At 39.5% G+C, this 25,012-nt stretch overlaps 1 protein-coding gene across 3 annotated transcripts in view; it reads right to left on the bottom strand.

Annotated features, from left to right (window-relative positions):
• tnpo1 (transportin 1) overlaps positions 1-25,012 on the bottom strand; it is a 129,081-nt gene that overhangs the window by 36,102 nt on the left and 67,967 nt on the right. For all 3 annotated transcript variants that reach the window (XM_043707736.2, XM_043707728.2, XM_043707746.2), the window contains exons 9-15: positions 24,612-24,730; positions 20,052-20,112; positions 18,030-18,198; positions 16,354-16,506; positions 15,241-15,466; positions 7,224-7,395; positions 5,318-5,404 (exon numbers count right to left, since the gene is read on the bottom strand). In XM_043707736.2, the coding sequence (XP_043563671.1) occupies positions 5,318-5,404; positions 7,224-7,395; positions 15,241-15,466; positions 16,354-16,506; positions 18,030-18,198; positions 20,052-20,112; positions 24,612-24,730 (987 nt within the window). The remainder of the gene's footprint in view (positions 1-5,317; positions 5,405-7,223; positions 7,396-15,240; positions 15,467-16,353; positions 16,507-18,029; positions 18,199-20,051; positions 20,113-24,611; positions 24,731-25,012) is intronic.

Below are 25,012 nucleotides of genomic sequence, written 5' to 3'. Positions count from 1 at the left end.
GGTGCAGTGGGTGGTGGGTGGCAGATGTGGCTAAATGCAGAAAAGTGGGGGGTGATAGATTTTATAATACAATATTAAATAAAGGATACAATTTCAAAGTGGATGCAGGAGCAGAGGGATTGGGATGTATCTATGCAAGGATAATTGAAGGTGACAGGACAAATGGAGAGAGCAACAAGCATAGAATGCGTTATTAATAGGGGCTTAGAGTACAAGAACAAGAAAATGATGCTGAAATTGTACAAGTCAGTTGTGCAATCTCAAATGGAATAGTGCATATAATTGTTGTGCCATATTAGAAGAAAGATTCAAATACATCAGAAAAATTGAAGAAGTGATTTAAAAGAATGGTTCCAGATAGGAGAAATTTCAGCTGATAGAGTGAAGAAGTTGGGACTGCTCTCCCTGGAGAGGAGGGTCTGAAAGGAGACCTGATTGAAGTTATCAAAATTGAGAGTGGGCTGGTAGAGTACGTAGGATGAAGCTGTTGTTTCGTTTAAAAATAAGAATGAGGGGGCACAGATTTAAAGCGATGTGTAAACAAAGCAAGGGTCACGTGAAAAACAAACTTTCCACACAGCACCTTGTTAGGGTATGGAATCATCAACTGGAAACATGGTGGTGGGAGGCAGCTTCAATTGAGCCATTCAGGAGGGCTATCGTTTTTTTTTGGATAAGAATGGTGTGTGGGAAAATACAGGAAAAAGGCAGGAAATTGGCAATAACAGAGTTGGTGCAGGCACAATAGGCTAAATAGAGTCCTTCTGCACCATAAAAATTCTGAGATTCTGTAGTGGCCATGGTTTCAGTTGTCTGGGCCTTATGCTCTGAAATTCACTAAAACTTTCTTTTCCTCAATTAAGACAGTTCTTACAACTTAACTTTGAGCTTTTGATAGCTTAATGTAATCTCTCAAGGGTCAGGTTGTACGTTTCCTTGCTGAGCTGGTAGATTTGTTCTCATCAGTGAGCCTCCAATGAAGTGTTGGTGCTCTGTCCCTCTTGCTATGTGTGTGTCTTGGTCTGTTGCAGTGGGTGATAACACTTCAGTTCTTTTTCTGACAGATTGGTAAATGGGGTCCAAATTGATATGTTTGTGGAGTTCTGCTCTGAATGCCAGGCCTCTAGGAAATACCCTATATGTCTTTGTTTAGCCTCTCCCAAGATGGATGTATTGTCCCAGTTGAACTGATGCGTCTCTTCATCTGTGTATATGGATACCAGTGAAAGTTGGTCAGGTCTTTTAGTGGCTAGTTTCCTGCCCGTCTGTGCAAGCCACCAGAATACATGAGCAACAATTAGCCACCGAAAGACCTGACCAACTTTCACTAATATCCATATACACAGACGAAGAAGCACACTAGTTCAACTGGGATAATACATCCACCCTGGTACAGGCAAAACAAAGACATATAGGGTATTTCCTCGAGCCCTGGCATTCAAACCGTTACTCCATTAACATACATATCAATTTGGACCCCATTTACCAACCTCTCAGAAAAAGAATAAGAAGTGATATCACCCACCACAACAGACCAAGACACAAATAGCAAGCTGGACAGAACACCAGTGCTTCATTGGAGGCTCAGTGATGATGTTACCTAGTATGGTAATGAAACGTCTGAGAACAAATCTACCAGCTTAGCGAGCAAACTTACATCCTGAACTACAAATCTTCTCCCTAATTACAATCTCTCAAGGGGTTTGGAGTCATATTTTAAATTGCCAGTGGCACAGCTTGGGATAGTTAATACAGTTATAGAGTCATACATCATGTCTACATCAAACAAACATCAAACTACACTAATTCTATTTATCTGTACATGGTCCATAGCCAACTATGCCCTGGCATTTTATAAACTCATCCAGATGCTTCTTAAAATGTTGTGAGAGTACTTTCCTCCATGACCTTCTAAAACACAAGTTGTCATAATAGAAGAGGAAAATATTATAAGTGGAGTCTAACTGGTTAACTGGGATTGCCAATTAAAGTTGTTCCTCTCCTGCATTAACTACAACTTGCATGGATGCTAACAGAATATTGTTGTGAATGGAGACTGCAGATATAGGGTGAAAACTGACCAATAGAATTTAAGGTATAAGCTGTTTAGAACAGATAAACTGCCTTGTCGGAATGTGTTGCACCCGAGATTCCTAAAGCAAGAGAGCATGGACATTCTGATTGGTCAAAGCATTGCTTTGCAAAATGAACCAGAGAACAGCTGTCACATATTCTGTTGAGTGAAGCAGACACAGTGCTTGTATGTTATCTTTCAGTCTGCAAAGAACAGGACCTGTGTAACATTATGGCTAGCCTCCAGTACACGCAAATGTGCTATTCTGAGTCTGGCTGACAATCCTAAATTTGTTGTTAGTGTAATTCTTCGTACACTCAGGATTATCCAGCAAATAAAGTCAAACTGCAGAATAATTTAATGTTAGACTTTGCTAAGACTTCTGTAATCATTGACTGCTTGGGTACAGTTATTGCCTTGCTTTTTTGAGAACAGCTGAATTGATATTGTTTGATACACCCCACCCACCCCACCCCAGTCTTTGGGACATGGAACCTATATACTTGGCAGCACAGTTAACTGCCAATCAACATTAAGAGGCACTGCCATGGTGAATGCAAACATCAGTCAGCATTTCTTTCTCATGAAGCATGCAATTTTTTCCCTTGAATTGGTATTCTTGCAACTTGTCCTGACGACAGCAACATTAAAAGCTTGAACAGTCATTTTTAAGCAATTCGCAGGTTCTGTAATACAAAACAATTATTTACTAATTACAGTACATTTCTTGAGGTAGTAAGAAAGTAGGTTGATGAGGAGAACACTACGGATGGTCTCACCACAGATTTTAAGTTAATTATTTTAAATTAACCTTATGACAAACATTTCTGTGGCATATGGGACTTGAAATTGGTCTTTCTGGCTCAGAATTGGGGCACAATCACTACGGCAGTCAAGCCCCTTAGATTTCAATATATGCTTTGACAAAGTACTATGAGAAAGGCTGGATAATAAAATTGAGGCTCTTGGAACAGGAGGATCTGTGTCAGCATGGATAAAGTAAATTGGGTGCAAGACAGATAATAGCAAGACCAATAAAATGGTTAATGTTCAAACTCGAGCAAAGCTTTGCCTATTATTTTTCTATACAAATTATTTTAGTTCAACATCACGTTTTCAAGAGAAACTCGGGATAGACTGCAAGTGCTGGCCTCACCAGCTATGCTCATTCTCACAAATATCCATGTTGTAATTCATATTATTTACAACATAGTTTAGATGTTAAATGGGAAGTCTTGATTGAGAAACTGGTAATAACCACAAAGAAAACATAACTGAAACAAGCCTGGACTTCAGAACATGTATAAAGGTCAGGATCACGTTAAATTACAAGGGTAACAGCTAGAAAGGCAACATTATTCAACTAGAAGAAAGCTTAATTAGCTGAAAAATTGATAACATGATGTTTGCAGTTATTCCAACAAAGGAAGCTACTCACATGGTTTGCCAGAATTAAGGAATGTGCTGGAATTAATTTTAATTTTTATCTGGCAATAAGTCATTTACATCACATTGCCATGGAGATTGGTAGAGCTTAGTGAAATTCTTCATCGAGTGTTATCTGTATTAATTCAGTTAGGGCGCAACCAGCAAGAAAAAGTCAATGTATGACAGATGTATGACGCGGATAATGTGACGTTATCCACTACCATAATTAAAAACAGGAAGGCGGACTATCTGAAAAGGTAAAAACAATGACTGCAGATGCTGAAAACCAGAGTCTAGATTAGAGTGGTGCTGGAAAAACACAACAGTTCAGGTAGCATCCGAGGAGCAGTAAAATCAAGACGACAGACTAAGTAAAGGGGAGGTGCATTAAAACCTGGGTATACTTAACACTATTCAAGAACATGGCCCTAAAAATAGTGGATGCATTGATGGTCATCTTTTAAGATTTCATAGACTCTGTAACAGCTCCTCTGGATTAGGAGAATAGCTAATGTAAGCTCCTTATTTTAAAAAAAGGTAAAAAGAAAACAAGGAATTATAGACCAGTTAAACTGACATCAGTAGTAGGAAAAAGGCTAGAATCCGTTACAAAAGACTTAATAGTAGAGCGTCTGGAAAACAGTGACAGGATTGGATAGAGTCAGCATGGATTTATAAAAAGGAAATTATGTTTGACAAATCTACTGGAATTGTTTTGACAATGTATTTAGCAAAGTTCATAAAAGGGTGGATGTGGTTTACTTGGACCTTTGATAAGGTCGCACACAAGAAATCAGCGTGCAAAATTAAAGCACATGGGATTGGGGTAGTGCATTGAAATAGACAGAATTGGTTTGCAGACAAGAAACAAAGAATAGGAACCCATTTTCTGAGTGGCAGCTAGTGATCAGGTTAATACTGTGGGGAATCAGCATAATGACCCCAGCTGTTCACAATGTATCAATGGAGGGAACTAAGCGCAATATCTCCATGTTTGTAGATGATACAAAGCTGGGTAGAAGGTTAAACTGTGAGGATGGTGCAGAGATGCTTCAGTGAATTTGGACAAGTCAAGTAAGTGAGCAAAGGCATAACAGATGGATGTACAACATAATATAGATAGATATGAGATCATCCACTTAGGTAGCAAAGACAAAACAGCAGATTATCTGAATGGTGAGAGACTGGGAAAGAGGGAGATGCAACAAGACCTAGTGTCCATACACACTAGTCACTGAAAGTAAGCATGCAGATGCAATAGGCAGTGAAGGCGGCAAATGGTCTTCGTAGTGAAAGGATTTGCGTACAGCAGCAGGAACACCTTGCTGCAATTGCACAGTGCCTTGATGAGACCACATTTCCAGTATCATATGCATTTTGATCATCTTACCTGAGGATGTTCTGGCTAGGGAAGGAGTGCAAGAAATGTTAACAAATGGATTCCTGGGATGACAGTATTGATATGTAAAGAGGCATAGATCAGTTAGGACCAAATGCACTGAAATGTAGAAGAATGAGGGGGGCATGTCAGAAACCTATAAATTTCTTACAAGACTTGACAGGATAACTGCAAAAAGGATGACGAAGGAGTTCAGAAGCAGGGGTCACCCTCTAAGGAGATGGGGTAGCCATTTAGGACTGAAATAAGGAGAATATTCTTCAATCAGACAGTGGCGAATCTGGTGGAATTCTGTTTGAAAAGAAATGGAGAAGTGGTCTCTGACCAAAGGAGTTTGCTAATCCCCAAAACTCTTTTTCAATAAATCTACTAACATGAAATATTCTTTGCAAATAACACATGAAGCTCTACAATACCTCAAGTAAGGGAAAAAGATCTTTGTCTTCATCTTGCAACATGTTCCACTTCTGAATGAGAGGAGGCATCAACATTTGTATATATTCCTTGTGAGAGACACAAAGTGGGTTAATTTTATGGCTCTACTGAAATATTGTAAATTAGTCAACAAGACAAAGCACCTTAATTTAGAAACACTTAACTATATCAGAAAAGTAGCAGGAATGACCTGAAAAAAAATCTATCCTTGCAACATTATGGTCCAAACTTTGCAATATAGTGATGAGGCTTTCAAAGACCATTATTACTAATTATTAAATCAGACTGTAACCTCTTGTGATCATGTGCCAAAGAAGCCTCATTCTTCCAGAAGTTTTGCTAGTAATGCATCAAGACTAGACAGTCAAATATGTGGAAAGGCATAAAGCTGGGGTACATGAGATATACTCTCTTACAAATTTAGATAAATGCGCTAGAAGGTAAAGGAGCACTGAAGTTTAAATGAATTTAGAATATTACAATACATCTTTATCGCTATCAAACTACACTGGTACTGAAAATAAACTGTTCTAAGTATGGAGTCTTATTCCTTCAGAGTTTAATTTTTAACATTCTCCAATAATTTCATTTTTATTTTTTAAACATTTATTATCTGAAGTCCTAATGCAAAAAGCCTTAGAAAATCTGTTGGAAAAAAATAGTAAACCGACAAGGCCATCCAGTCACAACAAGACATCAAAATCCAGTCCACTGTTCTGAAATAAAGTTTATCTTAACTGAATATGTTCATTTGCCGCCTCAGAAATAAATTCTGCAAATTCCATATCATATTTAGAAATGCTTTGAAAACCTGCACAAGAAAACCATCTTACATTCTCGGGGTTAAGAATTCCTTGATTTTCCGTATAGGATCATAGAAAATGTGCTTGTACTGCTACGGGGTTGTTGGGAAGTGGTTGTTTTTTTTGGAGGGGGGAGGGCGGACAAGAAGTATCATCTGCAAGGTACAAAAGGATTATTGGATGGGTGCAGTGTGGGGATGGGAGATGCAGTTAAATTGAGGCTATAATTGATCAATCTTTACCTTATTAAATGGCAGAGCAGGTTCGAGGGCCAAATAGCCTAGCCTGCTCCCATTCCTTATATTACATATCATAATTTGAAAACTTTTGAAATTTGGAATTATAACCAAAAACAGGAAGAGTTATCGAAGCTTTTCTCAATACCTGATCAATGTGACATTTGGATTAAAACTGCTGGTTCTGGAAAAGATCTTACAACCAGTACTGAAATAAAACTGTTTAAACATAAAGAGCCAGAGATGGCAATATTAAGTAGTAAACTCCTGACTGTAAGCGACAAATGATTGATGTAACAGAAAATCATGGCAGTGGCAAACCCAATATTTTCCAAGGTTACTAATAAACTGACAAGTGATGAGTTTTAAATTAAGCAGTAAAGCAAAACTTTTGCACAGTATCTAAACGAGTACTAAAATAGTACACTGCCACATCACTGTACTTGAACACAGCTAACTTAATAGGTATATTGCACATAATTTAGAGCACAGCAACAGGCCATACAATCCACAGGTAACAATACTTCACATCCCTCTTCCACTAACATAATCTGCTCAATGATTCAATCTCTTGTCCTTCTTGATTGTACCTAACTTCCTCATTAACATACCTATAATCTTTATCTCAATTACTCCTTGCTCCACCTTCTAACCATTCATTAGTAACTATCACCCCTAGATTGCAACACCCACAAGTGGAAGCACTGTCACCACCTCCAGTCTATCAAACCTTTTCACAATCTTAAAAGACATCCACTGAATTACACCCCACCCTGTTCAGTTTTTACTTCCTCTCAGTTCTAATAACTCAAGATATTGATTATACTGCAGCATTTTCTTTCCCTCACCTGCTTATTTAAATGGTGCCCTACTGAGTCAGCAAGGGTTCCAATAGCATCATACAGAATTAGAAGATTCTTATGTTGATATTTGTTAAAAGCAAAGACAAGTGTATCAAGTATGTAACCAAGGTATGGCACCAACTCTGTGCAAGCTTCTTCCTCTAGGGTAGCAAAAGCACTGGAAAGCAAATAAAAAATAAGTAACATATACAGTTTATATTTTTGACTTAAACACATTTAATATTTTATATAGAGACCCCTATAAGTCAGGACAATTGCAGCCACAGAACTAATTCTTCAAATCTGCTCATGGTCAAAATAATGGAATTTGTTACAAACATATCAATAACAAATTTATAAAATCCTAACTTATACATAATTACATACTATTGAGAGTTAGGCACATCAAATCAGCACTTTTCTTTAGAGTTCAAATATTGTAGTGTTGTCACTTTAATTACTCTGCCTCAATGTTAAGTAATGGACTTGCATGGTCTTGAAAAATGTTTTGTCTTATATTTGTTTCAATTTCCATGTGTTTTTCAGAATGTCCACACATCTTACTAAATGCATCTTTATTCTCACCAGCAGCAGCAGAATTACTTTTTAAAAGCTAGAGCTGAAGACTACCCTAAGTTTAGTGGATATAAACTGATATTGCATGAGAGATCAACGATGAACAGATTCAGTTGAAGTAGTGGTTGGGAATGACAAAGTTGGCTGTCATCACAGAGACAATATCCTCATCAGTGAAATCTATTACTTGGCTTTTCAGCAACACAAGTATAGCTTGGGGGCAGTTCTGACAACACTATGAATAAAATATAGGATTGAATTATTTTTCAATAATTAATAAATTTCACTTAACTAAGCAAAAGAGAAATTAAATTACATTATATTTAAATATGGTATGTTGTTCAATATTTTCTGTGGGGAAGAAGTCATATGGCAAGGTCAAAAATAAGGATAATGTATGGTTTCACTGCTGCTTTGTAGCTCAGATCAATGCAAATTTAGGTTAACAACAGTGAATACTTTAAAGTGGACTCAACTGTTACTCAAAGCTGTGCATTTCAGTTTAAACAGTTATTATGACATCACACGGAGTTCTTTAGTTAAAGAATTTTCATAGATTTTGGAGAATTCTTAGATGCATCAATTAAGACAGCTGGAATAATAGTTAATCACGCGGAAATGACACTACATGCTCTAAGTAGACACTAATTGTTCACTGGTGTCATTTTACTATGGTAAATATCTATGGAATTGCTATGTTTAGAGGGACAAGCTGTTACAAAAGGAACAAACTTATAAAATGACAAATACATTAAAGGATTAATGAAGTGACAATGAGAAGTTTTGTCACTAAGGTGACCACTAATTTTAATAAGCTAATCGGAAATAGGGCAGACACTACCTAGGAGGAAGTGAGGACTGCAGATACTGGAGATCAGAGCTGAAAAATGTGTTGCTGGAAAACCGCAGCAGGTCAGGCAGCATCCAAGGAGCAGGAGAATCGACGCTTCGGGCATAAGCCCTTCTTCAGGAATGATTGAGGGTGTGCCAAGCAGGCTAAGATAAAAGGTAGGGAGGAGGGACTTGGGGGGAGGGGCGTTGGGAATGCGATAGGTGGAAGGAGGTTAAGGTGAGGGTGATAGGCCGGAGAGGGGGTGGGTGCGGAGAGGTCGGGAAGAAGATTGCAGGTCAATCCGAGTCAGAGGGTTAGAACTGAGAAAAGGTGGGGGAGGGGAAGTGAGGAAGCTGGAGAAATCTGCATTCATCCTTTGTGGTTGGAGGGTTCCTAGGCGGAGTGGGAGGGGGAGTTAAAGTGTTCAGCCAGGAGGTCTTGGTCTTGGTCTCCTCCTTCGCCAGACCATGGCAACACGACGCCTGGAGGAAGAGCGCCTCATCTTCCGCCTAGGAACCCTCCAACCCCTCTCCGGCCTATCACCCTCACCTTAACCTCCTTCCACCTATCGCATTCCCAACGCCCCTCCTCCAAGTCCCTCCTCCCTACCTTTTATCCTAGCCTGCTTGGCACACCCTCCTCATTCCTGAAGAAGGGCTTATGCCCGAAACGTCGATTCTCCTGCTCCTTTGATGCTGCCTGACCTGCTGCGCTTTTCCAGCAACACATTTTTCAGACACTACCTAGCCAATCAATGTTTGACAATGAATTGTCCATGACAGTTCATGCATTAACTGTCCAATTAGAGTACATGATGTGCTTGATCATGCACAGGAAATAGTGGCCAACAAGGGATAGCCTGGGTTTTAGTGATTTGATGCACAAGACTATTTACGACAGAAGTTCAGTCAATAGAACAGAATACAACACTGGTACCCAATTAATCAGTATCACAATTAGGCATTCTGAAGTGAACTGCTTGTAAAACCACTAATTCATTAAACATCTTTCTTTGGCACTTTTTTTTGAACTTAATGAATTCAGACAAACTAGTGAAAAATATTTGTGGATGGAATAAATAGGTCTTTAAACTAAACTGAACTGGTAAACTTTAGATTGGCTCTTCCAAACTCAGACTAATTAAAGACCTATGTCAACTATAAGTTAAGTGCACCCCAAAAATCTACAATTACTCAAATTGTAGGGACACTAGCTGAACAAACTTCAAATCAACTATGAAGCTTACTTCTGGTCATTATAGCACCTACTGAGGGTTATGCTAACAAAATTGCACAAAGGGGCTTTAGACAGCCAATATAGTTTGGTCAGTTAACTCAAAATTAGTTTTTTGTTTGTAAAAGTAGCAAATTATTTAAGGTTTATTAGAATCTAAAGCACATTATCTAAAATAGTGGCAGAATTAAATTTCACTTTTAAAAACGCAATAGTACTAATTTGCAGAATCATAGAACATAGAACATAGAAGAATACAGCGCAGTACAGGCCCTTGGGCCCTCGATGTTGCGCCGATCCAAGCCCACCTAAACTACACTAACCCACTATCCTCCATATACCTATCCAATGCCCTCTTAAATGCCCATAAAGAGGGAGAGTCCACCACTGTTACTGGCAGGGCATTCCATGAACTAACGACTCGCTGAGTGAAGAACCTACCCCTAACATCAGTCCTATATCTACCCCCCCTTAATTTAAAGCTATGCCCCCTTGTAATACCCGACTCAATACGCGGGAAAAGGTTCATACTGTCGACCCTATCTAACCCCCTAATCATCTTGTACACCTCAATCAAGTCACCCCTAAACCTTCTTTTCTCTAGTGAAAACAGCCCCAAGTGCCTCAGTCTTTCCTCATACGATTTTCCTTCCATACCAGGCAACATCCTGGTAAACCTCCTCTGCACCCGTTCCAATGCCTCCACATCCTTCCTATAGTATGGCGACCAAAACTGCACACAATATTCCAGATGCGGCCGTACCAGAGTCTTATACAACTGCATCATGACCTCAGGACTCCGGAACTCAATTCCTCTACCAATAAAAGCCAGTACGCCATATGCCTTCCTCACCGCACTATTTACCTGGGTGGCAACTTTCAGAGATCTGTGTACATGGACACCAAGATCCCTCTGCTCATCCACACTACCAAGTATCCGACCATTAGCCCAGTACCCCATCTTTTTGTTATTCTTCCCAAAGTGAATCACCTCGCACTTAGCTACATTGAATTCCATCTGCCACCTTTCTGCCCAGCTCTGCAGCTTCTCTATATCCTGCTGTAACCTGCCACATGCTTCCTCACTGTCAACAACTCCTCCGACTTTCGTGTCATCCGCAAACTTGCTCACCCAACCTTCTAACCCCTCTTCCAGGTCATTTATAAAAATGACAAACAGCAATGGTCCCAAAACAGATCCTTGCGGAACACCGCTAGTGACGGCACTCCATGAAGAAACTTTGCCATCAACTACTACCCTCTGTCTTCTTCCATCCAGCCAATTCCTAATCCAAACCTCCAACTCACCCTCAATGCCATATCTCCGTATTTTCTGCAGTAGCCTACCATGGGGAACCTTATCAAACGCCTTACTAAAATCCATATATACCACATCTACCGCTTTCCCCTCATCAACCTCCTTCGTCACCTTTTCAAAGAATTCAATAAGGTTTGTGAGGCACGACTTGCCCTTCACAAAACCATGCTGACTATCCTTGATCACATTATTCCTATCTAGATGTGCATAAATCCTATCCCTTACAATTCTCTCTAAGACTTTGCCCACAACAGAAGTGAGACTCACCGGCCTATAGTTACTAGGGCTATCCCTACTCCCCTTTTTGAACAAGGGAACCACATTTGCTATCCTCCAGTCTTCTGGGACTACTCCTGTAGACAAAGAGGACATAAAAATCAAGGCCAATGGCTCTGCAATCTCCTCCCTTGCTTCCCAGAGAATCCTAGGATAAATGCCATCAGGCCCAGGGGACTTATCTATTTTCACCTTTTCCAGGATTTCCAACACCTCTTCTCTACATACCTCAAAGCCATCCATTCTACTTATTTGTGCCTCAGTATTCTCATCGACAACAATGCCCTGTTCCTGAGTGAATACTGAAGAAAAGTATTCATTCAGTGTCTCCCCAATCTCTTCCGCCTCCACACGCAACTTCCCCCTACTATCCTTGACTGGACCTATTCCTACCCTAGTCATTCTTTTATTCCTAACATACCTATAGAAAGCCTTAGGGTTTTCCCTAATCCTATCTACTAAGGACCTTTCATGTCCCCTCCTTGCTGCTTTTAGCTCTCTCTTCAGGTCCTTCCTGGCTACCCTATAACTCTCAATCGCCCCAATTGAACCTTCACGTCTCATCTTGAGATAGGCCGCCCTCTTCCATTTAACAAGGGATTCCAATTCCTTATTAAACCACGGCTCCCTCGCACGACCCTTTCCTACCTGCCTGACAGGTACATAATTATCAAGGACACTCAATAGTTGCCCCTTGAACAAGTTCCACATATCATTTACACTCTTGCCTTGGAGTCTACTTTTCCAAGCCACACATCCTAAGTCATGCCTCACCGCATCATAATTTCCCTTACCCCAGCTATAATTCTTGCCCTGTAGTACACACTTATCCCTCTCCATCACGAGTGTAAAAATCACCGAATTATGGTCACTATCCCCAAAGTGCTCACCTACCTCTAATTCTAACACCTGGCCTGGTTCGTTACCCAGAACCAAATCCAGTATGGCCTCACCTCTTGTTGGCCTGTCTACATATTGTGTCAGGAAACTCTCCTGCACACATTGAACAAACACTGACCCATCTAACGAACTTGAGCTATAGCTTTCCCAATCAATATCAGGAAAGTTAAAGTCCCCCATAACAACCACCCTATTACTGTCACTCATCTCCTGAATCACCTTCCCAATCCTTTCTTCAATGATTCTAGGACTATTAGGAGGCCTGTAAAAGACTCCTAACAGGGTGACCTCACCTTTCCTATTCCTAACCTCAGCCCAAACTACCTCAGATGGCAAGTCCTCATCCATCGTCCTTTCCACCGCTGTAATACTATCTTTGACAAGCAATGCCACACCTCCCCCTCTTTTACCCCCACCTCTAAACCTACTAAAACATTTAAATCCCGGAACCTGCAACAGCCAATCCTGTCCCTGTTCTAGCCATGTCTCCGTAATAGCCACAACATCGAAGTCCCAGGTACCAACCAACGCTGCAAGTTCACCTACCTTATTTCGTATACTTCTTGCATTGAAGTATACACACTTCAAGCCACTTCCCTGTTTACAGGCACCCTCCTTGGAAATTGATGCCATGTTCCTCACCTCCCTACACTCCAGGCCCTGCACCCTGAAGCTACAATCTGGGTTCCCATGCCCCTGCCGAGTTAGTTTAAACCCCCCCCAAGAGCACTAGCAAACCTCCCCCCAAGGATACTGGTTCCCCTCAGGTTCAGGTGTAGACCATCCTGTTTATAGAGGTCCCACCGTCCCCAGAAAGAACCCCAGTTATCCAAAAACTGGAACCCCTCCCTCCTGCACCATCCCTGAAGCCACGCATTTAATTGTTCTCTCTCCCTATTCCTCGAATCTCTATCACGTGGCACGGGTAACAAACCAGAGACAACAACTCTGTTTGTTCTAACTCCAAGCTTCCAACCTAGCTCCCTGAAAGCCTGTCTAACATCCTCAGCACTCCTCCTACCTATGTCGTTGGTGCCAATGTGGACCACGACTTCGGGTTGCTCCCCCTCCCCCTCCAGGACCCGGAAAACACGATCAGAGACATCACGTACCCTTGCACCTGGGAGGCAACATACCAAACGTGAGTCTCTCTCGTTCCCACAAAACCGCCTATCTGTGCCACGAACTATCGAGTCCCCAATTACTACTGCTCTGCTCTTCTTCACCCTTCCCTTCTGAGTAACGGGGACAGGCTCCGTGCCAGAGACCTGAGCCCCGTTACTTACCCCTGGTAAGTCATCCCCCCCACAAGTATCCAAAACGGTATACTTGTTCTTGAGGGGAATGGCCGCAGGAGGTCCCTGCACTGGCTGCTTCCTCCCAGTCCCCCTCACTGTAACCCATCTATCTGCCATCTTTGGAGTTACTACTTCCCTATAACTCTGATCTATGACCCCCTCTGCCTCCCGAATGATCCGAAGTTCATCCAACTCCAGTTCCCTAACACGGTCTTGGAGGAGCTGGAGATGGGTGCACTTCCTGCAAGTGTAATCGGCAGGGACGTCGATGGCATCCCTCACCTCATACATGTTGCAGGAGGAACATTGCACTGCCTTCACTGCCATCCCTCTAAAGCTAACTGTTTAAACAAAAACTGTGTCTAAATAATACAAGCAAAATTCAGCACTTACCTGCTTGCCACAACAGATGTTATTATTAGGTTAGAGGAGGAGGGCGGGTGGGAGGCACTACCCGTGTAGTGCCTCGGGTTCATGGGGGAAATCATGGGGGAATCATGGGGGAAATCATGGGGGAAATGCTCCATTTTCAGATAAATTGGACAATTCTTTCAAAACGTCAGAGTTAGCCACTTCCTTCTATGCTGTACAATATTGTGTTTCAAAGTAAATAACAATGAAAAATGGCAACAGCAAAAATATAAACCATTGAAGCAATGACTGAAATTTACTTGAGGAAACATTTGCAGAATGCAAATTCAGTTGTTTTACACAATACCGGCATAGCACATTCATCCTGAAGATATTTAGCAAAATTAAAACTTGTATTTATATCACCAATAATGTATAAAATGTCCTTTGGTGCTTCACAAAATTTGAATAAGCCACGTCAGGCAACATAAGAGCAAGTGGCTAAAACTTTGTCAAGGATGTGCATTTTAAGAAGTGCTTTAAAATCGGAAACAGAAGTGGAAGTGATTAGGAAGAGTAGGAATCCCAAAGTTTAAGACCTAAACAACTGAAAGTATGGCCGTTAAGTCAGAGCAATTAAAACCTGGAATGCTCGAGAAGCCACAATTATATCAGCACATATATTGCAGGTATTCTATAGTATTTCAACGATAAGGAAGTTCAAGGCCAAGGAAGGAACCTGAAAGCAAAGATGAGATTCCAAAATCAAGGCATTGCCTAAACGGAAGCTAATGTATGTCCACAAGCAGAGGAGAAAGTGTGAAGTGGCTTAGTGGTATTAAGGACACGGTCACAGCATTAGATGACCTTAAGATTATAGAGGAAAGGATGTGAGGGGCTAACCAGGAGAGAATTGGAATAGACATGTCTGAAGCTAAGAAAAACATAGATGAGATTTTAGCAGATGAGCTGAGATCAAGGCAATTAGGTGAGGTCATGGAAGTAAAAATAAGACATCATAGATAAATGTGAGAAAAAGTTCTTTTCAGGGCCAAATTGCAAACAAAAAGTCGAGTTCAGCCTCAGAAGCCAAGCAGTTGGGAGTCAGGTTCAAAGGCAATTCACATGGTGCTTGAATCTTATTTACTTCTCCCTTATACAGCAATACAAAAATGTAAAATTTATAATTCTATCCAGAAAACTTTTAATGACTTCTCAAAATATTATCCAGTAACATACCTGCAGGCAGCCTCTTGTACTCGTTTATTGCTGTCCAAGATACGCTTCAGCAGCTCAGTCATTAATGGCTTCAAATAAGTATCTGGGGGCTGACTTACTACCCAGTGTGCATAGCGGCTGAGTGTCCAACAGGTTATAGAACGCACAAGTGCTTTTTTATCAGAGAGGCACTGAATAAGATGAGGGATAAGCTCAGGCAGGAAAGGGATCATACCCTGCATACAGCCTATAAAACAATTGGGGAAAATTCATTGATCATTTTACAAAATTAAAATCTATGTTCAACAAGTGTGAAGAAAGGTACTGTATTTTCTTGCCAATATGCTAACAATCTCTAGTGCTCCCAGCCTGCAACAAACCATATCACGCAACATCACAGCAGTTATTTTCCTTTGAATACTGTCCCTTGGTGCAGAACAAGCTTAATCTTCACTCAGCAAACAAGAGTTCAGAAACGATCAAGAATTGCAGTAGAAAACCTGGACTCATATCAATCAAATTTTAATTTTATATAAAATAATTGCATCACATTCTAATTTTAAAAATTCATCAGCTGAATTAATACTTCTCTGGCAAGATGGGGATGCTATAATTTGACTGAAACATTAATTATTCCAAGGCAAGGGCTCAATTTTAATTGCAGAACGAGTCACGAAGCGATGCATGCACCAATTTTAGTTCTTGCTCATCAAATTACAGCTAGCAAATAATACACAACTTTTCTTCCCTTCATTATGATTTTTTTACGCTACATCTAACAAACAACAAAATAGCTTAACTACAGCTCAATCTCAAGTCGAAAATATAGCAAGGAAATAATTTTTCCCCCAGAAGTGGTCAAGGTTACTCTCACACACTAATTTCTCTTTATTCACGGAAAGGCATCTCAAAATCCATCTAAAATGCATGCCTATGTAGAAGAAGCTGTTTATAATCGATGTATTCAAAGTTATGACTGCAATGTTAATGTGCTTTTACTAAAAATGTATGCACCCAATTAAATTTACATACATTAAATCAATAATAAGATTCCATGTTTTAATGTTATGGATGATGATTTTTTTTAAAAATCAAATGTAAATTAATTTTTCCAGAATGCAATCTTGAACCCACCTTCAGCAATAGCTCCAAGCACCAGAATTCCAGATTCCTTCACCACCCAATCTGGGTGAAACAGCAGCTCTTTCAGGAGCGGCAGCACGTGAGGCAACAATTCATCCCGGAAAACATTAGCTAGCACATCCAATGCAGCAGCAGAACACTTTCCTAAAGAATAATTTATGCTACATTTATTATGCCTTATTTAAAACTTAAGAGTATATAAAAGTAGACCCTTAAATTGGACCTCAACTTCTGCAGACAAATAAAAATTATTGTAGGAACAGTGCAGTGTCTTTAAAAGCAGAGTCAATCAAGCTAGCTGACTATTTAAACCCGACAAAAGATGAACAGAACTTTCCTTATGGGATGTGGGTATCACTGGCTGGGCCAGCATTGCCTGCCCATTCCAAACTACGCAGGGGAAGGTTGTCTTCTTGAATTGTTTCAGCTCTTGGAGTGTAAGTATGCCCTTAGTGCTGTTAAGAAGGGACTTCTTTGGATGTAATGATGTGATATGAGGTCAAGCCATAACAAATATATAAAATGTGAAAAATTTTAATAAGGATTTGCAGGGTTTGATCAGACATAACTATGAGTGTTACTTTTTAATTATACAGACCAAAAGCTTAATGGATGGAAGTTTGAGTTTAATGTTTCAAGAATTTTACTGATTTCGTGAAACTGATAGAATATGTAATCATAAAAGAAAACACTTTCTTAAAAATAAAAATATTCAATGGATAATAATAATTGTTCTTTTTTGGACTCAAAAGAATAGTTATGTCAATTACTACTACATAATGGAGATGACAGCATATCTTCTGGATATTATTCAATCATCTTTTAAAAAGAGAAAAATTATGCAAACACTGTTCAGGAACTAGAGGTCTATTAAAATTGAACTTTTCATATCATGCCTTACAAGCATATGCTGTAACACAGTACTATTATTACAAATTTTGATACATTGCTTCACAAGTTTCCTTTCAGCAAAGCTTCAACACTGCTACCTGGTTTTGCAGTCCTATTCCCAGAAGCATACTTTCGTCTGGCTCCCCTATAATTCTCATGTCCTGTTTGAACTCCCCTTTAAGAAACACTATTAAAATTCCTAAGTTGACAGACTCTGTGGAATTTTAATGGCCAGCTCTTTGATTCAGATAGTATGATGACATTAAATTTTGTTCACAAAGCATCCATTGATTTTATCCCCAAAGCGTTGTACAGATGCTTTCTGTAACAAGGACTCAGTTCAAAGTAAGTATTGATGTTAAACCAGACAAAAACAAATAATTCCAAAACCTAAATTCCAGCTCATTGGGCGTGTGATGTACAATTAAGTTATAAAGTGCATCAAATTCTACTTGTTTTTAAAATTACTCGAACAGGATGAGGCTGGGGCACTTTGTTGGAGATAGTGTTTTCATTTAGTATTCCACATCACAGTGATCAGTATACTGCAATGGTAAGGTGCTTATAGTACCGCCCCAGCTTCAATCATTCCTTGCAAACATTTCCCACAGCAAATGAGTGTACACAGATAATTGAATTACATCCCTGAATTAAAAATGGTCTTGGAAATTATACTTTTTATTTAAAAAAAAGCAGGGTTAAATTTGATATTAATAAGGGATGCCGAATAGGAAAGCAAATCAATTTAATAAGTAACATTTTTCATTTGAACATACTTAAATTCCAATCAGAAATCGTATCATCATCATCGAGATCATCATCGTCCTCCTCTTCTTCACCGATTCCATCTTCTTCATGCTGCTGAGCAACGGTTCGGGATCGGTGAAAGCGAGGTTTAATGTCTTGTTCGTTATCAGGAACAGCTTCATCTTCCTCAACATCACCCTGAAGAAAAAAATTTAGTAGTTCATTGTTATTTACTTTTAACCATTAAAAACATAATTTTCTCACAGCATCCAGGCTGCTTGCAAAATGATTTTATTTATTCACAGGATGTGGGCATCATGTGGGACAGAAATGTCTGAGAGGGGAGGGTGAGGGAGAAATGCTGTGAGTGGAGGATGGATAAAGGCATATGGGAGCAGAAACTGCACTGATGCTCACAAGCCCCAATGTTTGGCTGATAACGGCACACAGTTTGTGTAGCCCTGTGGTAGAGGTAACAGATTTGAAAAGTACAGACAGTCAAGTCCAATTGAGTTGTTGCAGTGCATCTCAGAGAAACTGCCACTCTACATCAGTAATGGAGCTGGTTGGTGTAGTTAGAACAGAACGCATCCAGGCAAGTGGAAAAGCACAGCCGGCCAGGCAGCACCCAAGGAGCTGGAGAGTGGACGTTTTGAGCATAAGCTCTTCATCGGGAATGTGGGGTGGTCCAAGAGAGATAAATGGAAGGGGCCTGGGAGGAAGGCAGCTGGCAATGTGATAGGTAGATGAAGGTGGGGTGGGGGTTGATGGTGATAGATTGAAGCAGATAAGTAGGAAAGATGATGGATTGGCAGGACAGTTCAAGAGGGCAGTGCAGAGTTGGATGGGGGGGGGAGGGGGGGGGGAAGGGGAAGGAGAGCGAGAGCGAGAGCGGAGACAGATGAGCAAACTGATGAAGTCAACATTAATCCCACGTGGTTGGAGGGACCCAAGGCAAAAAAATGAGATGTTCTTCCTCCAGGCTAGAATCTGGTGCTGGAGGCAGTCCGGGATTTGCATGTCCTTGGCGGAGTGGGAGAGGGAGTTGAAGTGTTTGGCCACAGGGCAGTGGGTTTGTTTAGTGACTGTGTCCCAGAGATGTTCTCTGAAATGTTCCACAAGTTGTTGTTCTATCTCCCCAATATACAGGAGACCACAGTGGGAGTAATGAACACAGTAGAGGATGTGTGTGGAGGTGCAGGAAAATCTGTCGGACGTGGAAGGATCCTTTGGGGCCTTGGATGGAAGTGAGCAGGGAGGTGTGGGTGCAGAAGTTGCCAGTGGGGTGCATGGACCTAATAAGGAAGTTGCAGAGGAAATGATCTCTGTGGAATGCAGAGAGGAGTGGAGATGGAAATATATCTCTGGTGGTGGGGTCCATTTGTAAGTGGCAGAGGATGATGCATTGAATCCAGAGATTGGTGGGTGGAAGGTAAGGACTGTGGGGGGGGGGGTGGCGGCGGCGGTTTTGTCCTTGGTACAATCGGAGGGGTGGGGTTCAAGGGTCGAGGTGGGAGAAGTGGAGGAGATGCACTGGAGGGTATCCTTGACCATGTGGGAGGGGAAATTGCAGTTTTTGACGAAGGAGGCTACCTGGGATGTTCTATGGTGGAATTGATCCCCTTGGGAGTAGATGCCATGGAAGTGAAAGTTTCAGCTTGTTCTTTGGCAAATAGGTTTTGATTAGTCAGGTGGTGAGTTACCTCAGTGACCTCAAATTTGTCTTGTAGCCACTATATTTATGTGACCAGCCAAATTCAGTTTCTCGTCAGTTATCTTCAGGATTTTGAAAGTGGGTTCACCGTTAGTTATGCAATTGAATGTCAAGATATAGTTAGATTCCTTCCTGTTGGAAACTGACATTTTCTGGAAATTGCATGGCATGAGTGTTACTCGCCACTTATCAGACTAAGTCTGAACGCTGTCCAGGTTTTGCTGCTAATGGAAGTGGATTACTTCACATGAATAGATCTTGCTGCATATGGATGTGGACTGCTTAATAACAAGCTACTTCAAAATTACTGAGCTTAGATATAAACAATATAACTCACCTTAAGAAGAATAATATCAATCTCTGAATATTTCATCCCATTCACAAGGACAGGTATTAATCTGAAATAAAATTTTCTCAAGTCAAGGTTTTTTAAAAAATGTATGCAGTTAAGCATGATTAAATATTTACTACAATTATTCATTCAAATGATATCAAGTTGCTATAAATTTTGTAGCACACAAAATTTATTTGAAACCTGTGTACCAAGATGGATAAGTTAGTTATTAAAGTCTAACAAAGCTTTTCTACTACTGATAAGTATGCAAACTCTGTTCCTACACTATCAGTTTTGCTCACATGAACACGATTCACTGACCTTCAAAATTGGATGCTTTGAATAACAACTAAATTGAAAGATTACAAATTCCTCTAGCACAGTAATAATGCCCCAGATATGTTGTGTATTATTTTGTAAAACTGATCGTCAACAGCAAAGACATAACTTGTTGAATAATTGTGAAAAACCCACTCTGTTTTCATGAGATTTGATGAGTTCTATTTGGCAAATATTGCTGGCATGATGAACTCACTTATCTAGAGATAAACTTTTATCTGTGACTCTCTCCAAACAGTAGCACGCCTAACAGCTAACAAACCAAAGACAGAAGCCATCTCAATTTAAACAGCTTATCAAAATAAAATGTAGTCAGCCATCTTATGCATGTCTACAGCATCTATCAGGTACCTAGAGTCAAATAAAATTTGCACCAGTAGTAAACATTGTGACAAATATCACTAAGCATACTGTTGGAATTTGGAGTCTATTTAAAACTAATTTTTCTATTGCTTTCTGTAGTTGCACAAGATCCCATGTAATAACTGCTACAGCAGTTACTTCCTTCTTCCAAACAATTTCTAATCAACGAGTACAAAAGGGAGGTGACAAAAATTCCACCCATGCCACTATATTCCATAAGCTGACATCAAATAATTGTCCAGTGCCAAAACTAACCTATTATCAATACAGTGTTTAAGAAAATAAAGCTTTATTCCAAAAAGAATGAAAACCATCATTCAGATGAAAGTGAGCAAGGCAACAAATATTTTTCTAACAATGTGAGTAGCTACCCCACGTTCACTGATGAAAGGATTTGGATAAGTTATTGACAACATGTAAACTGCCAGCCTTAAAAATAAGGAACACCAATGAATTCTCAGTCAGAGGGCAGTTCTCTTTTGGAAAGGTGTCTTCTTCAAATGAAAGATGGCAGAAGAGATTGGGGGAAGACCCAGGGAATGCTAGACAGCAGGATGCTGCCTTCACAACTTTGTTGAGTTTGACAACTTCCTGTTCATCTTCTGGTATCAGTGAAACATCCTCAATTGTGACATTATTTATATGTTCTGTCTAATTAACTGGTCAGCATATCTAAACAGCGGTTTATTTACAAATTTAATTACCTGAAAATTATGAATGAATGAATGACTGCCCTGGCAACTGTAGCCTGAACTCCCAAATACTCAGAATATGTGAGAGAGACATAAATAGAACAACATAGAATGAATAGGCTGGACCAAAATTGTGACATGTATTGACCTGGTCAGGATTAATTGTCAGTAAGAAAAGGGAGCAGTGTGAAATGCACACAGAAAGGTGCAAAAATATTAGAACACAATAGGTTATTGTCATGAGAAACAATAATGTTGTACTTTAACAAGATGCAGCTAGAAACAGACTAGTCAATACACATTATGCATACAGAAACCGTTTTTTTAAAAAAAAATGCTTTTTCCTGCTCTTTGGTAACCCACCACACAATACTTGTGTGCTGTCTCTTCCCAAGCTCCAAATGTTTTAAGGCATTCAGGGTACCATCAACCCCAAATAACTTGCATGGCATGGCATCCAGACCGGTCAGGCACCTGAAGCATGCTTTCAACATTCTAACTGCATGCAGATTTGATTTCTTTGGTGGCAGGGTTCACCATTATTTTAGCAATGACCTGACAAAGTGGACAGGTCTCAATAGCTATGCCTGAACATCAAAAGTTTCATTGTTTCACTCAGAAAAGTCTGTTTAATATTGGAATCATTAACACTATGAGAATCGGACAGCTACCAAAAAAGAACAAACGTTATTTATATTATAAGAGAAATATGGCTTCTTGAACTCTTAGAGAATCCTGGAATTTCTGTTCATTGGCAGTACAGTGCCTGTGGTTGCAAGTTAAGCTAAAGCAAGTTGCTGAAACCTTTGAGAAGTCTGTGTCTCTGTGTCAAGTCAAGAGAAAAGTACCTCAACCTCCACATTCTTACATAATCAGCCATAAATCTAGACTTGTAACTCTGGAGGTCATGCAAAAACTTACCAACGGACAGATGGACAACGAACAGATATGGTCAGCTTTGAAGCAGCATTTAACTATACAAGACTATGTAATAGTATTGAAAAAGATTTTGGAAAAGTATCAAAGCAAGCCAAGTTTAAAGATGATGTGGCATGAAGAACAAACAGAACCTCCAAAGTACTTTAAGAGTATTAACAAACTGTACAGAGAGTATGTTTAAAAACTATATCTTGAGTCACAAGAGACAAGTACAAAATAAAAACCAAAAGTATGTAGTGTCTCAGCCTTAGTATGGATAACCTTGAGGTTCTAAGGACCTAAAATTAAATGCATTTTAAAAATCAGGGTGTTGAGAGTTTGAATATATTACACACCTTTTTTTCTTAACTAATTTAATTGAGGAAAATGATTAAGCTAGTCACACGTAGTACCCATACAGGATGGAAGGCTTTAGATAATTCAGGATTCTGACACCATTATATAAACAGCATCTTGGCTGCTGTATTTCACACTTAAAGTTTTTCTTTAAGGAGCAACTCTGCCCTCAAGTCATTAAGGTTTAAAAATCCAGGTAGTGATCATCAAAAGGCAATTCATGAAGGATGCCATACATCAGGCTATAAGGAATCAAAACATATTTCAGAGATTCCACAAGAACATGGATTAATGGATATTCAGTATAGTTGGTTCTGATATAACACGACAGATCAATTCTCATGTGATCTCGTGTTAAGAAAATCGCGCAATAGCCATGCCATTTAACGTTATAGCCAATTCAGTTAAGTTCACATTCTGTGAATAATGGTCTAAATTCTTCAATCGCTTTAAAGCTGATTCTCGAAACACGCGTTATAGCAGAACCTACTGTCCTGAATATGGATAACAGCAGCATGGTTAGTGCAACAATCATGAGCGGTGCTGCTGCATAGCAAGTAAATCACAACTAACATAAGAGAATGGACAAGATGAAATGAATTTGGAAGAGAAAAAGACAAAGAATAGAAGGAAACAAAGGTGGAGGAAACCACAAATCCACCTGTCTGCATTTCACATCATTTGTCATTTCCACACTCTTAAATTTTCAGGAATAGCCTTCTAAGCACACCCCCAATACACTGGTTCACATTTTCTAACCTTTTAATTTTTTTCCTCATCACTGCCTTTGGTCTACTGGAAATATAAGTAATTTATCAGTTCATTCTGAAACTGATAGCCATGTCATGAAATTTGTATTATGCAGCCATCCTATATTCAGACAGAACCTCACCACCATATTTTTTTCACTGCAAACTGTGAGAGCGCCAATTTCTAAGCAAAGTTGGATCTTCTGAAGAAAATGTTTTAATAAATGGAGGATATTAAATTAATAATTCCAAAGGAATAAGTGATTTCCACATGGGTTTCATAATTGAATGTTTCAGATACGACTAGCAGCCAAATCCATCATGTTCAATATCAACTGCAGTTTCAGATGAGCTGCAGCTGGCACGTCACTTAGTTATGCAGTCTACAGCAAAATCACCTTTTACACAGCTGTAGGAATTAGCATATTACAGTGTAAGTGCTGCCCACATATTGCTGACAGGTATTATGTGACAGGATTTCTGATACCTTACAATTCTAAAGTCACAGACCAGCCTAGATTTTTTTTTTCTCCTATTTCTTCCTCTACCCTCAAAACAGTTGCCCTGTTGAAGAACAGTTACATAAATGCTTCCAGTGTCAGCTAACTCTAATTCTTGTTAGCTTATTAATCACTTGGCATTTAAATTGTGACATTACAACAGACTTGCTGAATGTGAAGCATGCTTAACTAAATAAAAGGATATCACATACTAAATGACCTTCCCAAACTCTATCTGGTATTAAATCAGAGCAGGTATGTGCAGGAAAGGGATAAAATATCATTCTCAACAGCCAATAAATAAGTACATTTACAGTATTTCACTGAAAAGAAAAGTCTGGTCAGTGTGCTTAGTCAGTTTAAAAGTAATTTGTTGCCCGTAGAAACTTGGCTATAATGTCCAGCTCTCACTTTTTTAAAAAAGTACATAAAAGGTTACTACAATAAGGTTCCCATTTCAATTGAATGTTTTAATATTTCCTATTTGTTTGAAGAGATAATTGCCCAAGTAGTCAGTAATTTCAGCTACCAGATTGCCAACTTTACTAAAAAAAGATACATTTTAGATGCTGTATAGCAACAGAAAATGCTTTGTAAAAATTACCACATTTAAAATTAATTTTACAGTGAAAGATAGTTACTCACAGAGACATATGTCCAGAAAGTACATCCTTGCAAATGGGCTGTTCAGCCAATGTTAGCCAGAACTCGCAAGCTTCCAGTGCTACATTTTCATCTTGATCCTGTGTCCTCTGCAACATGTACTACAGCAGAGTAATGTCATGATTATGAGTAGTAATCAGCAGCTGTTCATATTTAATTGTTTAAAATATGCAATTACATAAAATAGCATATGCCTTTGAAAGGAACAATTCTACCTAGCACAAATGAAAATAAACAGAATTGTCAAGATACCTCCAGGTAATTGCCTAATTGAGCATCAGTGCTTATACCCTAAAAGTATGTTTCCATTTTAAAGTTGAGAATATTGCTAAAACAAACCAGAAATCAGTTGGTGGAACAACATCAGAACAAGATTAAATTTA

This window comes from Chiloscyllium plagiosum, unplaced genomic scaffold, assembly GCF_037043375.1.
Source record: "Chiloscyllium plagiosum isolate Xiang-an unplaced genomic scaffold, Cpla_swu_hap1 HiC_scaffold_2, whole genome shotgun sequence".
Classification (NCBI taxonomy): Eukaryota; Metazoa; Chordata; class Chondrichthyes; order Orectolobiformes; family Hemiscylliidae; genus Chiloscyllium; species Chiloscyllium plagiosum.
Note: the sequence above shows the minus strand (reverse complement) of the source record. Positions and strands in the feature narration are given on the sequence as shown.